General features: G+C 36.8%; 1 protein-coding gene across 4 annotated transcripts in view; it reads left to right on the forward strand.

The window, feature by feature from the left end:
* CREB3L4 (cAMP responsive element binding protein 3 like 4) overlaps positions 1 to 15,470 on the forward strand; it is a 99,984-nt gene that overhangs the window by 65,593 nt on the left and 18,921 nt on the right. For 2 of the 4 annotated variants that reach the window (XM_053704428.1, XM_053704429.1), the window contains exon 3: positions 7,069 to 7,251. In XM_053704428.1, the coding sequence (XP_053560403.1) occupies positions 7,084 to 7,251 (168 nt within the window). In that variant the 5' untranslated portion in view covers positions 7,069 to 7,083. Of the gene's footprint in view, positions 1 to 2,661; positions 2,749 to 4,356; positions 4,413 to 7,068; positions 7,252 to 15,470 lie in introns of those variants that run through there. The other 2 variants (XM_053704427.1, XM_053704430.1) reach the window with 2 other exon arrangements.

Consider the following 15,470-nt stretch of genomic DNA (forward strand, 5'->3'; position numbering starts at 1 on the left):
GCGTTAGGGAAAAAGCATTGGTATGGGCCATAACAATGCTTTTTGAGTCATAACGCAAAACTAGTAAACAAGCTGAATGTTTGCAAAAATGTTATACATGTATTGCTATGTTACTGCGTTAAAGAGATATAAAGTGCATTTTTTTTTATTAATTATGAGCATTTTATTATTTCACTATTTCTTGCATATAACTATGTTTTTAAACCATAAAAATAAATAAATACATAGTTAAAGTAAGCTCTAGAGCAGCAATGCACTACTAGGAAACAGCTGGTAAACCAACAACAAGAGACTATTTCCACCTAGCTCCCAGTAGTGAAGGATACGTAAATATTCTTCAACAAAGGCTACCAAGAGAAAAAAGTAAATTTGACAATGAAGTGAATATAAAATGTAATGTCCTATCTGAATCATACAAATTTTTATTTTGATTTTCCTATCCCTTTAAGTTTTATTATTTTTTATTATTATTAATAAGTTATTTTACTTTATAAAATGTAAAACTGCAAAAGGAATTGTCCAGTGTCCAAAAAGTTCAGCAGATATAGCACCTTACTACTGAACTAAATATCACAGACAGGTATACGTCTGATAACATTTGGTATTTTTAAATTTTATTTAATCTTTCATTTTTATATATCAGAGCTCAGACTTAAGGGGGTATTCTAATTCAACAACAGTGTACTCTAATCCAATTGAGCATGTTATTTTTGCACTATTGGCACTAGATAACTGTGTTTAACCATCCCTAGGGGATAAATACAAAGTTAAAGTCCTGCCTCAGAACTGCAGACCTTGCAACTGCAGAGCAGAACAAAGATGGTCAGTCAATCAAAAGCAGCAGTCACACAACCCCACCAATCATTGGTGGTGTCTTGTGTCTTGCTTGAGAGCTGTAAATGTTGCTCCCAACCAGGAATTTACCTATGTAACCCATTTGTATGAATTAAACAAAGAGTTATATTATTAATTAATTAGAGCATATAATTGTTGCATTAGAATGTTCCTTTAAAATTATTAAACATTCACAAGCCATTTTGGCTTATGGTTGATGGACAGCATATTAGAGCATAGAGTGTACTTTCCATTCCCATAGAGAGCTGAAGCCAGGAATCCCCCCTGCTTTTTCATTATTAAAGGGACAGGGAACACTTTGTAATTACAAAAACACATTAACACTTTGTTTGTTGCAATTGTTTTAGTGGAGTAGAAAAGGCAAGACACATTCATTTTGATAGTAATATATATATATATATATACTATATATTGTTTTGCTGAGGTCATTTAGGGGCAGATATGTCACAGGGCTTGTGAAGTTCGCTGTGTGCACTACTGAATTTTAGGTCTGAAAAACCCACGGTTTTCCAGCTTAAATTACAGGAAAAGGAGGCAAAATAAATAATACAAGTATATTGCAAATGTTATGTTTTTTTTACTACACATAAACATTTTTACAATCTCAAACTGTCCCTTTAAGTGAGAACTTAAACTTTGGCATGAGCATATGTTTTTCTGCAGCCATACACCACTTCTATACAGTGCAATATGCTGACTGAGCCGCACCATGGTCTCCATATTGCTGTGTTTCCCTTTCCTTCCTGTGACATACCTAAGCTATGTTTTAGGTAACTTCCTGCAAGACCTGCTACACTTTGTATGATGGTCAGTGTCTAGCTCTGTCCCAGAAAGCAACAAGGTTAATTCTCAAGTGAATTTATGTTACCTTTTATCTGGATATTGCTGAAGTGAAATCGGCTAATTAGCAAACGGTAACATTAAAGGGACACTAAACCCAATCTTTCATGATTCAGATAGAGCATGCAATTTTAAGCAACTTTCTAATTTATTCCTATTATTATTATTTTTTCATTCTCTTGCTATCTTTATTTGAAAAAACTGGAATGTAAGGTTATGAGCCGGCCCATTTTTGGTTCAGCACCTGGGTAACGCTTGATGATTGGTGTGCTACATTTAGCCACCAATCAGCAGGGGCTACCCAGGTTCTGAACCAAAAATGGGCCGGCTCATAACCTAACATTCCTGCTTTCTCAAATATAGATCGCAAGAGAACGAATACAAATTTATAATAGGTGTAAATTAGAAAGTTGCTTTAAATTGCTTGCTCTATCCGAATCATGAAAGAAAAGAAATTGGGTTTAGTATCCCTTTAACAAACATAAATATGATATATTATACTTATTATATGAGAAGACTCATATATTATTGTTTTGTAAACTGTGTTTCTTTAGTATGAAATAGTAAAATACTGTGTGACTGTGGAGCTATTCCTGGAGTAATAATTTATTTAATTAGTTATTTTCTTCACTTCTGCTGTTAAGATGCTCTGTGCAATTCCTTTCAGGATCGTACAACAGAGCAGGTTTTTATCCCAGGGAATAAAGTGCTTTACATTTACCTAACCAGATCTTACAATATTTTAACATCAGAACATTTATAGCTGCCTGTAATATCTGTTTCTTATTTTGCTCTCATTCCTGTCACTGACTTCCTCATGCAGACACACCTATATAATCTTTGTGACCTGTGTCACAAAGTAACCTGTGTAGCAGGTGCAGGGGAGAGAGTGAACACAGAGAGGTGCACGCCCCTGAAACCTGCCAAACAGGAGGTGTGTTACCCTTTTAAGGCTAGAGGGTGGTACCTGGCTTTTACATCCAGGATCTAAGTATCCTGGAGCACTGGGACATATCCCACTGGGCTGCTGGACTATTTTCTTACAGGCTCTGGGTAAGTAATATGCATTTGCTTCTATTTAATGTTTTATATTATAATATGTAACAGAGCAGGACCTGCACATCACAACAAAACTGTGTAAAGACTAGATCTGCTTAATTCTAGATAAAGTGCAAGTGTGTAATATACAGAACTCACACTAATTTGAGATGACAGAGATTCTTTTCTGTTGCCACTGTACAATGTTGATGTGTATTTCTTTGTGCTGCATTATTTATAGTCCTTGGAACAGTCAGCATTAACTTTACTGATGACATTATGTCTTTAATGCAGCTCTGTGTCATCAGCAAATGGGTTTAATATTGAATCTTACCCACATGGCATCTGTAACATTTCTTATTGCCTGTTACTTGCATAAAACATGTCAAGCCATAAAACCTTTCTAAAATGATGCTGGTAAATTAAAAATATGTGAAGGAAAAATAAACAACCAGACACCTTTTCCTGCAGTTCATCTTAGTCACCTTAGATTAGACCCCAGGGCCTACAGCCCCTCTCTAAGCCTTCATCAGGAGTCAGATCAGCTTACCATTTATCTAATGCTTCACTTAAAGGGACATAAAATCCCAAAATAAAATACTCTCAGAGTATTTTATTATTGCACTATTGCTTGCATATAACTTTGAAGCTATACAGGGAAAGTAAAATAGAGGGCGGTATTTAAAAGGATTTTGAGTCTTTTAATTGGCAGTAAATACTAATAGTGGAGGCAGATCAGTAGTACCACTTTCCGAAAATTATACATAATTAGAACCACAAAAACTAAATAAAATGTGTGAATTTGCATAAAACTTACATAAGAATTTGGTACCATAACAATGAGATTATTTCTAAAGTCTTGAGTCTCAGGGGCCGATTTATCACGGCCCAAATGGGGCCGTAAACACCTGTTTCCGCGCGAGCCTTCTTAAGACCTTTGCTCCTTAACTCGTCTGTCTGCTCTAAGGCGGCTACAGCAATCCGCCCGATTGCATACGATCGGGTTGATTGACACCTCCTGCTAGCAGACAGCGTATGCTGTCGGCATTTATCAATGTGTGGCGGACATGATCGCTACAGCGGATCATGTCCGTTCGCACTTTCATAAATCGGCCCAGCAGGGTGAAATCCTGAAACCTCATGTGTGATTCATATATAATGTTTGTGTTTGCTCAATAGTGCAATGTTCTCCACAGAAAATTTGGTCATCTAAGTGGTATTATAAAGTAGTCGGGTGGGGGCAGTGTTCTAATAGTATAACATTATATCCAAAGCACCAATTTAATTGCATAATTTAACATAAATCTATTTAATCAAAATTTGTGCAATAAACAAAGACATTTTTTTAATATTAGTTTTTGCTTAATATTGGCTAAAAATTTAGCTGGGAGGTGCACCCATTAAAAGGGTCTGGGGAGAAAACTGTAGTGTGTCTTGTCTGCCTAAGTCTGATCTTAACACACAGATAGTCTTATTTATGTGTATTAAAATATTTTCTCCAACGACTTTTGTCAAAAATAATATAAGTAAAAACTGCAGCATTTATCAGAAAGTTTGTTGTTGTTCTTCGTAAAATATCATTATGTGATTGTTGTTTTTTGTTTTTTTAGAAAAGTGGTGTCAGAATAGGAGATAATTCTACAAATCTGGTTTTAAGTTGTACTTCAGCATCATTCAATGTAAGCTATGTTATAAAAAGCGTGTCAGAATAGGAGACAATTCTAGAAATCTGGTTTAAGTCGTACTTCAGCATCATTCAATGTAAGCTATGTTAGTTTACAGTGAGTAGACTGGCAATATAAGTAGAATTATATAGTGGCATTAAATTTCTATATATTCCAGGAGAAATATCCTAGAATGATGTCTTCAGTCTGTCTAAATATCCTGTTATTCTGTACACTAGTGAGTTATTTTAAAGGGATACGAGAGTCAATAACAAAGTACGACAAATGAAGTAAATTTGATAATAGAAGTAAAATTTGTAAATTTCAACAATTGTGCATTTAATTTTATTTCTCTCTAAATTGATTGAATTCCCCATAAATTAATTAATGAATATTTTAAAACAAAATTCCAGTACACATACATTATTTATTGTGCTGGCTTTTACTTCAGAAATGTCCTTGCCCAAACTCCCTAGTGAGGCTGCAAATCAAATTCTATACTATGCCCTATAAGTGGATCTGTTGAGCGCTAACACCACTTAAAGTAAATTAATAGCATTCCTATATTTGCAAATGTATTACAAGTTAAAAGTTAGGGCTCGAGTGAAAGACTCATGGGCATGATAACAGCTGGAGGTCAGATAACGCAACTGCACGAAACCCCTTTCCCCATATACTTCTAGGTGGCGCGCTAAAAAAAGCCTCTTCTGTCTTTTGCTCGCTCACTAACTCGAAGGTGTGCTAGGAGAACTGCACTAATACTTATGTTCTTTACTTAGAAGAAAATGTTCTTTTTAATTTTGAATATATATTTCATTATAAATCTTCATATATTTTTGTAAAATATATATATATATACTGTATATATAGCTATATAACTATATGAATATATACACATGTATACATTCACACATGCAAATAAAGATATAGAGATACTTTTGAGTCCTTCCCAGTCCAATACCATGTCATATATTATATCCCTTTTAAACCATTTTTATACATTTATTTCAATAATAAACTTATATTTTATATTAAATATATTTATATACTTTATTGTAATATGTTTTACATGTGTTTTGCGAAACTTTTATTCTATCCCTAACTCTTTACTTCAGGTGTCATGTTGTGCTAAATTTTCTAGTGCTATTTCGGGTTGCACAAAAAATAACCTTCAACTTGTAATATGAGCGATAATTAGCTCGGTCGCGATATCCATTTGAAGTATAGGGCATGCTAAAGGGATTTCCACCACTACATCTTCTCTTGTTATTCAGTTTTATCACAGACTTATAATATCATTCTGTGCGCTAATTTTAGCGCAGTCAAGTGATATTGAGAGCTCACCTTCCACTATCAATAGCGCTCCATTTGTATTCTGTGTCATGGTGATTAGCTGAAAGAATTGTACAAACTAGCTTACAGATATCCATAACTGACAAAAATCAAAGGAGATATGATAAATATACTGGGGTTTTCAAGTGGTTTATTCTAGTTTTCAAAACCCTGCACCTTGTACCAAAAAAGTGGTTTTGTAGAATCTCAGAAATTGGAAAGACTTGAGAGGAATTTCCAAATTTAGTGAATATAGTGAATGAAGTTTCTCTCCTGCAGTCCTCATAATTTTGTTTGGAATGATCAAAAGCTCAGTGTAATTAACTCAGCTATACTTATGGAAAGGGATATTTTAAAGGGAGACAAAAGGCAAAATTATACTTTCATGCTTCAGATAGATCATGCAGTTTTAAGAGACTTTCTAATTTACTTCTATTATCAAATTTTGCACAGTCTTTTTATATACACACACTCTGAGGCACCAGCTCATACTGCGCATGTGCACAAGTTCACTGCTGGATATGTGTATATATATATATATATATATATATATATATATATATATATATATATACAGTATATATATATATATATATATACTAGTCTGTGATTGCCTAATGGCTGTCACATGATGCAGGGAACCAGCAAATGGAGAAAAATTGAATTGGTCAGGAAAAAAATCTACTTCTTATTTAAAATTAGGAGTAAGTGCTATTGCTTTGTCTTTTTAATGTGCACTTGTTAATTATGTAGTTTGACTGTATTTAGTGGTCCTTTAACTGTGGCCTATAAGCTTTACTTAAACAGTGAGATTAAACTATATAAGTGTAGTATGTATATCAAAGAGGATTTGCAGGAACAATGAAACTAACTGGAATTGCATGTTTGTGCCCAATGCTTCTGTAGTGTCGCTCTGTTGATGGACAGTAGCACACCTCAAGCATAAAAACTTGAATACATTTTAAATTACCTTCAGTTTTATGTAACCAAGAAAATGGCTTTAACGTCTCTTTAAAGGCTGCAGTAAAGATACACTGGACTAGTGCACATAGAAATACACAGCATTCCATAGGTTATTGCGTAGAAGTCATAAAAAATGTCATTATAATGATCTCTGTTGTTTATATGCTAGGAACTTGGCAAATTTAAAAAGTTAGATGCATTTATTCTTAGGAGCTATGTTAGGGGTTTTGTATACAGGTATAAGTATGATAGTAAAAAAAACTGGAACCAGCATTCTTCTATTATGAGCCTTGGCTCCTTGGTTACCAGGATTTGTCAAGTTCTGAAGTTCCCTTGAGCTTATGTTATGTATGTATGTCTTCTATTCCCCAAACAGCACCACCACTAGATTATGGACTCATCCAGACCAGACCTTCTGTTAGGTTCCTTATTTGAGCAACAGGAGCTGTTTCACACAGACGGGTTTTCTGGATCTGATGCTAGCACATTCCCTCTCTCTGAGGCCCATGGCTTCCCAGCTGAGAAGTTATATGACGATTGGACAATGAATGAAAAAACGGTAAGTTAGCATCAGCAGGGGATGGTATCCTTCCTTCTCTTCTATGTCAATAGTATTATACACAAACACCAAACTATATTCTGTGCTATGATCCTGATAATCCTAATTTTACTATCCAGATCAGGTACCCCAGCCCCTTGCACCATTCAGAAACCATTTGTCCTCCCCCATTTCAGCTTTCATCATTCATTAGTTTTTCCATTAGTTTCTATGATATTTAACGCATTTGACACTTTTTTTGTAAAAGTATATTTTCCTATATTTCAAGATTTTGTTCTTTTCACAGAAATAGCTATTACTTGTTTATAATCCTTAAATAAACAATATGCTTTCCCAATCTAAACATTGCTGTCTCTTCAGATCAAACATTGGGGCCGATTTATCAAGATGCGGGTGGACATGATCCGCTGTATCGGATTATGTCCGCCCGACATCGCTAAATGTAGACAGCATAAGCATACGCTGTCGGCATTTATCATTGCACAAGCATTCCATGTAAAATGCTTGTGCAATGCCGCCCCCTGCAGAGGCCGATAGCAGGGGGTGTCAATCATCCCGATCATATCTGATTGGGATGATTGCTGTCCGCCGCCTCAGAGGTAGCGGATGAGTTAAGGAGGAGCGGTCTTAAGACCGCTGCTTCTTAATTTATGTTTCCGGCGAGCCAACAGCTCCATTCGCAGCTACATAAATCTACCCCAAAATCTTCATATATTAGATCCCCTTTTCATCAGTCCACCTCACCTATTCCCTGCCCTACTATTAGCCACACTTAGATTATTATGAGACCTGAGTCTTCCTTAAAGGGACATTGTACACTAGATTTTTCTTTGCATAAATATTTTGTAGATGATCCATTTATATAGCCCATCTGGTAGTGTTTTTATAAAAAAAGTTATATATAGTTTTGCTTATTCTTTAAGAACATTGTGCTGATTTTTATACTTCTAACCAAGCCCCACAGTGTCAGATGTATACTGATGTCTACAGACTACTGCAGGCTCCTGTCTATGTTATCTGTCTTTTCATATGCTGGGGAGGGGGAGTGTCCACTCTTTTGTTTACACAGCGCCTTTAAGTGGGTGTCCCAGACTACCTCATTAACAATGCTAAACTGGGAGCTTATAAGTAAGTTTTTAAAAGGTTTCATACTGGATTTTTAGATCAGTATCTGTGCATATTCGTCTTAATAGTAGTGTCTGTTACATGCAGTTATTTGAAAATTGGTGTATACTGTTCCTTTAAAGGGACAGTCTACTAGAAAAGTTTTATTGTTTAAAAAGATAGATAATCCCTTTATTCCCCTTTACCTAGTTTTGCATAACCAACACTGCTATATTAATACACTTTTTACCTCTGTGATTACCTTGTATCTAAGCCTCTGGAGACTGCCCCCTTTTCTCAGTGCTATTTACAAACTTGTTAGTCAATCAGTGCTCCGCAGGATTTAGCACAATGTTATCTATATGGCAAACAAACTAGCTCTGTCTAGCTATGAAAAGCTGATAAAATGCACTGAGATAAGAGGCAGCCTTTAAGGCTTATAAATGAGCATTAATTTACCAAGGTTTAGCCTTCAACAAATAATGCCAAGAGAACAAAGCAAATGTTATGATAAAAGTTAATTGGAAAGTTGTTTAAAATTGCATGCCCTATCTGAATCATGAACGTTTATTTTTTACTTCACTGTCCCTTCATGTCTGTTTGATACTCCAGATTAGAATTTATTTCTACCTGCAAAATTAGCCTAATCTGATCCTCGTCCCCAGATTAGCCAGGATTTTCAATCCTTATTCAGTTCCAAATAGTCCACCCAGATCAGACCTAATTGACATCTCAGATTAGGTCTTTAAATGTTGCCTCTCCCAAGTTTTCACTAATTATCCTCTCAGATTTGATTTACCTCACACCCCAGATTAGATACCACCCTGTCCCTCCCAGATAATAATGTAAACAGAGATGACATTGAAAAAGTTACCTTTAAAATAACATTTAACACCAGAAATAAAATAACAAATAAGGATGGTATACTTTATAAATGTGTGAAGGCACCAATCAGCAGCTAGCTTTCACTAGTGTAGGATATGTGCATATTCTTTTTCAACAAGGGATACTAAGGGAACAAAGCACATTTGAAAATAGAAGTGAAATTAAAAGTGTCTTAAAATGGCATGCTCTATCTGAATCATGCAACTTTAATTTTGACTTACCTAACCCTTTAATTTCTGGGTTATATTACATAACATAAAGTTATATTTATATCACTGTAGACAGTAGTTTTGTCAGTAAATGTGCTGTCAGAAGCCTATAATTGTAAAGCAAGTAATAATATATGAAGATATAGGTTATGTTCACAATGTCATATCTTCACATATTGGGCAGGTCGCTATCAGAGCTCTTCTAGTACCAGACAGTCAGCCTGGTTCAGTTAAAATTAAGTATTTACTAATTTTGTTCCTGTGTTATGCCATGGAGCTCATTGATAAACACTTGGAAAATCACATCACACTTTTTACCTGACTTCAGTATTGCAGCTGTTAATGCAATCTCATGGGAAGGTATCTCACCGTTATCAAACTCTTGCTGTGCATGACATCAATACTTTGGCTGACAAATTCCAAGTCAAGGGAATTCTGTTGTCTTTGTGTATAATAATATACGTTTATTAGCAGAAATGCTTCTAGCAAAAGTCATGAATGATTTCATGAAGCAGAGCTCTTACTGTTCTCAGAGCATATGTAGATTTGCCGCATGCATCCTCATTTTAACACCACACCTGCTCAGTAAGCCTGCAGCAGTATTTATTTTTAGTTAGAATGCAACTTGACTTACCAATGATGCAATAATATTTAGTCACTCAGTAGGCTCGGTGTCTGTGCACAGCTAAAATAGTGATACATTTGCTAAATGATTCTATTTAAAATGGAAATGCATACATGACATTTACAGATTATTATGTCTAAACATTTTAAGAGCATAAGCCTAAAGCTAGTGGTTTTAATCTCTTTTTTTTTTTTTTTTTTACAAATCAGCGATAGGTAAATGCTATCGGCTAGATTTGGAGTTTTGTCGGTAACGACCCGAAAATCTAACGCCGGCTTTTTTCTGGCCGCACCATAAAAATAACTCTGGTATTGAGAGTCCACATAAAGGCTGCGTTAGGCTCCAAAAAAGGAGCGTAGAGCATTTTTAACGCAGCTTCAACTCTCGATACCAGAGTTGCTTACGCAAGCGGCCAGCCTGAAAAACGTGCTCGTGCACGATTCCCCCATAGAAAACAATGGGGCTGTTTGAGCTGAAAAAACACCTGCAAAAAAGCCGCGTTCAGCTCTTAACGCAGCACCATTGTTTGCTATGCGGAAACACCTCCTAAGTCTGCACCTAACACCCTAACATGTACCCCGAGTCTAAACACCCCTAACCTTACACTTATTAACCCCTAATCTGCCGCCCCCGCTATCGCTGACACCTGCATTTTATTTTTAACCCCTAATCTGCCGCTCCGTAAACCGCCGCTACTTACATTATCCTTATGTACCCCTAATCTGCTGCCCCTAACACCGCCGACCCCTATATTATATTTATTAACCCCTAATCTGCCGCCCACAACGTTGCCCCCACCTGCCTACACTTATTAACCCCTAATCTGCCGAGCGGACCTGAGCGCTACTATAATAAAGTTATTAACCCCTAATCCGCCTCACTAACCCTATAATAAATAGTATTAACCCCTAATCTGCCCTCCCTAACATCGCCGACACCTAACTTCAATTATTAACCCCTAATCTGCCGACCGGAGCTCACCGCTATTCTAATAAATGGATTAACCCCTAAAGCTAAGTCTAACCCTAACACTAACACCCCCCTAAGTTAAATATAATTTTAATCTAACGAAATTAATTAACTCTTATTAAATAAATTATTCCTATTTAAAGCTAAATACTTACCTGTAAAATAAATCCTAATATAGCTACAATATAAATTATAATTACATTGTAGCTATTTTAGGATTAATATTTATTTTACAGGCAACTTTGTAATTATTTTAACCAGGTACAATAGCTATTAAATAGTTAAGAACTATTTAATAGCTACCTAGTTAAAATAATTACAAAATTACCTGTAAAATAAATCCTAACCTAAGTTACAATTAAACCTAACACTATACTATCATTAAATTAATTAAATAAAATATCTACAATTACCTACAATTAAACCTAACACTACACTATCAATACATTAATTAAATACAATATCTACAAATAACTACAATGAAATAAACTAACTAAAGTACAAAAAATAAAAAAGAACTAAGTTACAAAAAATAAAAAAATATTTACAAACATAAGAAAAATATTACAACAATTTTAACCCCTTAACGACCGAGGACGTGCAGGGTACGTCCTCAGAAAAAAGGCAGTTAATGCCTGAGAATGTACCCTGCACGTCCTCGGTTTGGAAAGCAGCAGGAAGCGATCCTGATCACTTCCAGCTGCTTTCCGGTTATTGCAGGATGCCTCGATATCGAGGCATCCTGCAATAACAATTTTTGCCCCTCCGGTGCAGAGAGAGCCACTCTGTGGCCCTCTCTGCACCGGACATCGATGGCCGCATTTGTTGGTGGGTGGGAGCGTAAATGGGAGGTGGGTGGGCGGCCATCGATGGCTTCTTAGTCAGAGAGGGGGGCGGGATCGGGGGCGGGATCGCCGGGGGCGCGCACAGGCGCGCGCGCGTGCACAGGGGGCGGCGGGAGGGCGCGTGCACGGGGAGGGAGCGGGTGGGAACCGCTTACACTACAGAAACTTGTACATATTTTTGTACAATATAATAAAAATAAAACGTAATGGAAGGGATCTGGGAGGGGGTGGGGGATTGATCTGGGGGGGGGGGAGCTACACTACAGAAAAAACTGAAATAAATGAAAAAAAAACATTTTTATATGCAAACTGGGTACTGGCAGACAGCTGCCAGTACCCAAGATGGCCCCCAATAAGGCAGTGGGGGGGGTAGAGAGCTGTTTTGGGGGGGATCAGAGAGGTTGGGGGCTAAGGGGGGATCCTACATAGCAGCATATGTAAATATGCTTAAAAAAAAAAAGTAAAAAAAAAAACCTTTTATTTTAGTACTGGCAGACTTTCTGCCAGTACTTAAGATGGCGGGGACAATTGTGGGGTGGGGGAGGGAAGAGAGCTCTATGGGAGGGATCAGGGGGTCTGATGTGTCAGGTGGGAAGCTGATCTCTACACTAAAGCTAAAATTAACCCTGCAAGCTCCCTACAAGCTACCTAATTAACCCCTTCACTGCTGGGCAAAATTCACGTTTTGTGCGCAGTGGCATTTAGCGGCCTTTTAATTACCAAAAAGCAACACCAAAGCCATATATGTCTGCTATTTCTGAACAAAGGGGATCCCAGAGAATCATTTACAACCATTTGTACCATAATTGCACAAGTTGTTTCTAAATAATTTCAGTGAGAAACCTAAAGTTTGTGAAAAAGTTGACTATTTTTTTTAATTTAATCGTATTTGGCGGTAAAAAGGTGGCCTGAAATATACCAAAATGGGCCTAGATCAATACTTGGGGTTGTCTACTACACTACACTAAAGCTAAAATTAACCCTACAAGCTCCCTACAAGTTCCCTAATTAACCCCTGCACTGCTGAGCATAATACACTTGTGGTGTGCAGCAGCATTTAGCGGACTTCTAATTACTTAAAAACAACGCCAAAGCGATATATGTCTGCTATTTCTGAACAAAGGGGATCCCAGAGAAGCATTTACAACCATTTGTGCCATAATTGCACAAAATGTTTGTTAATGATTTCAGTGAGAAACCTAAAATTTGGAAAAATTTTACTTTTTTTTTTTATTTGATCGCATTTGGCGGTGAAATGGTGGCATGAAATATACCAAAATGGGCCTAGATCAATACTTTGGGATGTCTTCTAAAAAAATATATATACATGTCAAGGGATATTCAGGGATTCCTGAAAGATATCAGTGTTCCAATGTAACTAGCGCTAATTTTGAAAAAAAGTGGTTTGGAAATAGCAAAGTGCTACTTATATTTATGGCCCTATAACTTGCAAAAAAAGCAAAGAACATGTAAACATTGGGTATTTATAAACTCTGGACAAAATTTAGAAACTATTTAGCATGGGTGTTTTTTGGTGGTTGTAGATGTGTAACAGATTTTGGGGGTCAAAGTTAGAAAAAGTGTGTTTTTTTCCATTTTTTCCTCATATTTTATAATTTTTTTTATAGTAAATTATAAGATATGATGAAAATAATGGTATCTTTAGAAAGTCCATTTAATGGCGAGAAAAACGGTATATAATATGTGTGGATACAGTAAATGAGTAAGAGGGAAATTACAGCTAAACACAAAGACCGCAAAAATGTAAAAATAGCCTTGGTCCCAAACGGACAGAAAATGGAAAAGTGCTGTGGTCATTAAGGGGTTAAACTAATTACACCTACTCTAAGCCCCCTAATAAAATAACAAAGACCCCCAAAATAAAAAAATGCCCTACCCTATTCTAAATTACTAAAGTTCAAAGCTCTTTTACCTTACCAGCCCTGAGCATGCCCCAAGAAGTTCAGCTCTTTTGCCTGTAAAAAAAACATACAATACCCCCCCAACATTACAACCCACCACCCACATACCCCTAATCTAACCCAAACCCCCCTTAAATAAACCTAACACTAAGCCCCTGAAGATCATCCTACCTTGTCTTCACCTCACCAGGTATCACCGATAAGTCCTGGCTCCAAAATCTTCATCCAACCCAAGCGGGGGCTGGCGATCCATCATCCGGTGGCTGAAGAGGTCCAGAAGAGGCTCCAAAGTCTTCATCCTATCCGGGAAGAAGAGTAGATCCGGACCGGCAACCATCATCTTCCAAGCGGCATCTTCTATCTTCATCCGATGAGGACCGGCTCCATCCTGTAGACCTCCGACGCGGACCCATCTTCATCCGGCGACGTCCAACTGAAGAATGAAGGTTCCTTTAAGGGACGTCATCCAAGAGGCGTCCCTCAAATTCCGATTGGCTGATAGGATTCTATCAGCCAATCGGAATTAAGGTAGGAATATTCTGATTGGCTGATGGAATCAGCCAATCAGAATCAAGTTTAATCCGATTGGCTGATCCAATCAGCCAATCAGATTGAGCTTGCATTCTATTGGCTGTTCCGATCAGCCAATCGGAATTCGAGGGACGCCATCATGGATGACGTCCCTTAAAGGAACCTTCATTCTTCAGTTGGACGTCGCCGGATGAAGATGGGTCCGCGTCGGAGGTCTTCAGGATGGAGCCGGTCCTCATCGGATGAAGATAGAAGATGCCGCTTGGAAGATGATGGTTGCCGGTCCGGATCTACTCTTCTTCCCTGATAGGATGAAGACTTTGGAGCCTCTTCTGGACCTCTTCAGCCACCGGATGATGGATCGCCAGCCCCCGCTTGGGTTGGATGAAGATTTTGGAGCCAGGACGGATCGGTGATACCTGGTGAGGTGAAGACAAGGTAGGATGATCTTCAGGGGCTTAGTGTTAGGTTTATTTAAGGGGGGTTTGGGTTAGATTAGGGATATGTGGGTGGTGGGTTGTAATGTTGGGGGGGGGGTATTGTATGTTTTTTCTACAGGCAAAAGAGCTGAACTTCTTGGGGCATGCCCCGCAAAGGGCCCTGTTCAGGGCTGGTAAGGTAAAAGAGCTTTGAACTTTAGTAATTTAGAATAGGGTAGGGCATTTTGTTTTTTGGGGGGTCTTTGTTATTTTATTAGGGGGCTTAGAGTAGGTGTAATTAGTTTAAAATTGTTGTAATATTTTTCTTATGTTTGTAAATATTTTTTTATTTTTTGTAACTTAGTTCTTTTTTATTTTTTGTACTTTAGTTAGTTTATTTCATTGTAGTTATTTGTACATATTGTATTTAATTAATTTATTGATAGTGTAGTGTTAGGTTTAATTGTAGGTAATTGTAGGTATTTTATTTAATTAATTTAATGATAGTATAGTGTTAGGTTTAATTGTAACTTAGGTTAGGATTTATTTTACAGGTAATTTTGTAATTATTTTAACTAGGTAACTATTAAATAGTTCTTAACTATTTAATAGCTATTGTACCTGGTTAAAATAATTACAAAGTTGCCTGTAAAATAAATATTAATCCTAAAATAGCTACAATGTAATTATAATTTATATTGTAGCTATAT

The sequence above is a fragment of the Bombina bombina genome, chromosome 1, assembly GCF_027579735.1.
Source record: "Bombina bombina isolate aBomBom1 chromosome 1, aBomBom1.pri, whole genome shotgun sequence".
Lineage (NCBI taxonomy): Eukaryota > Metazoa > Chordata > Amphibia > Anura > Bombinatoridae > Bombina > Bombina bombina.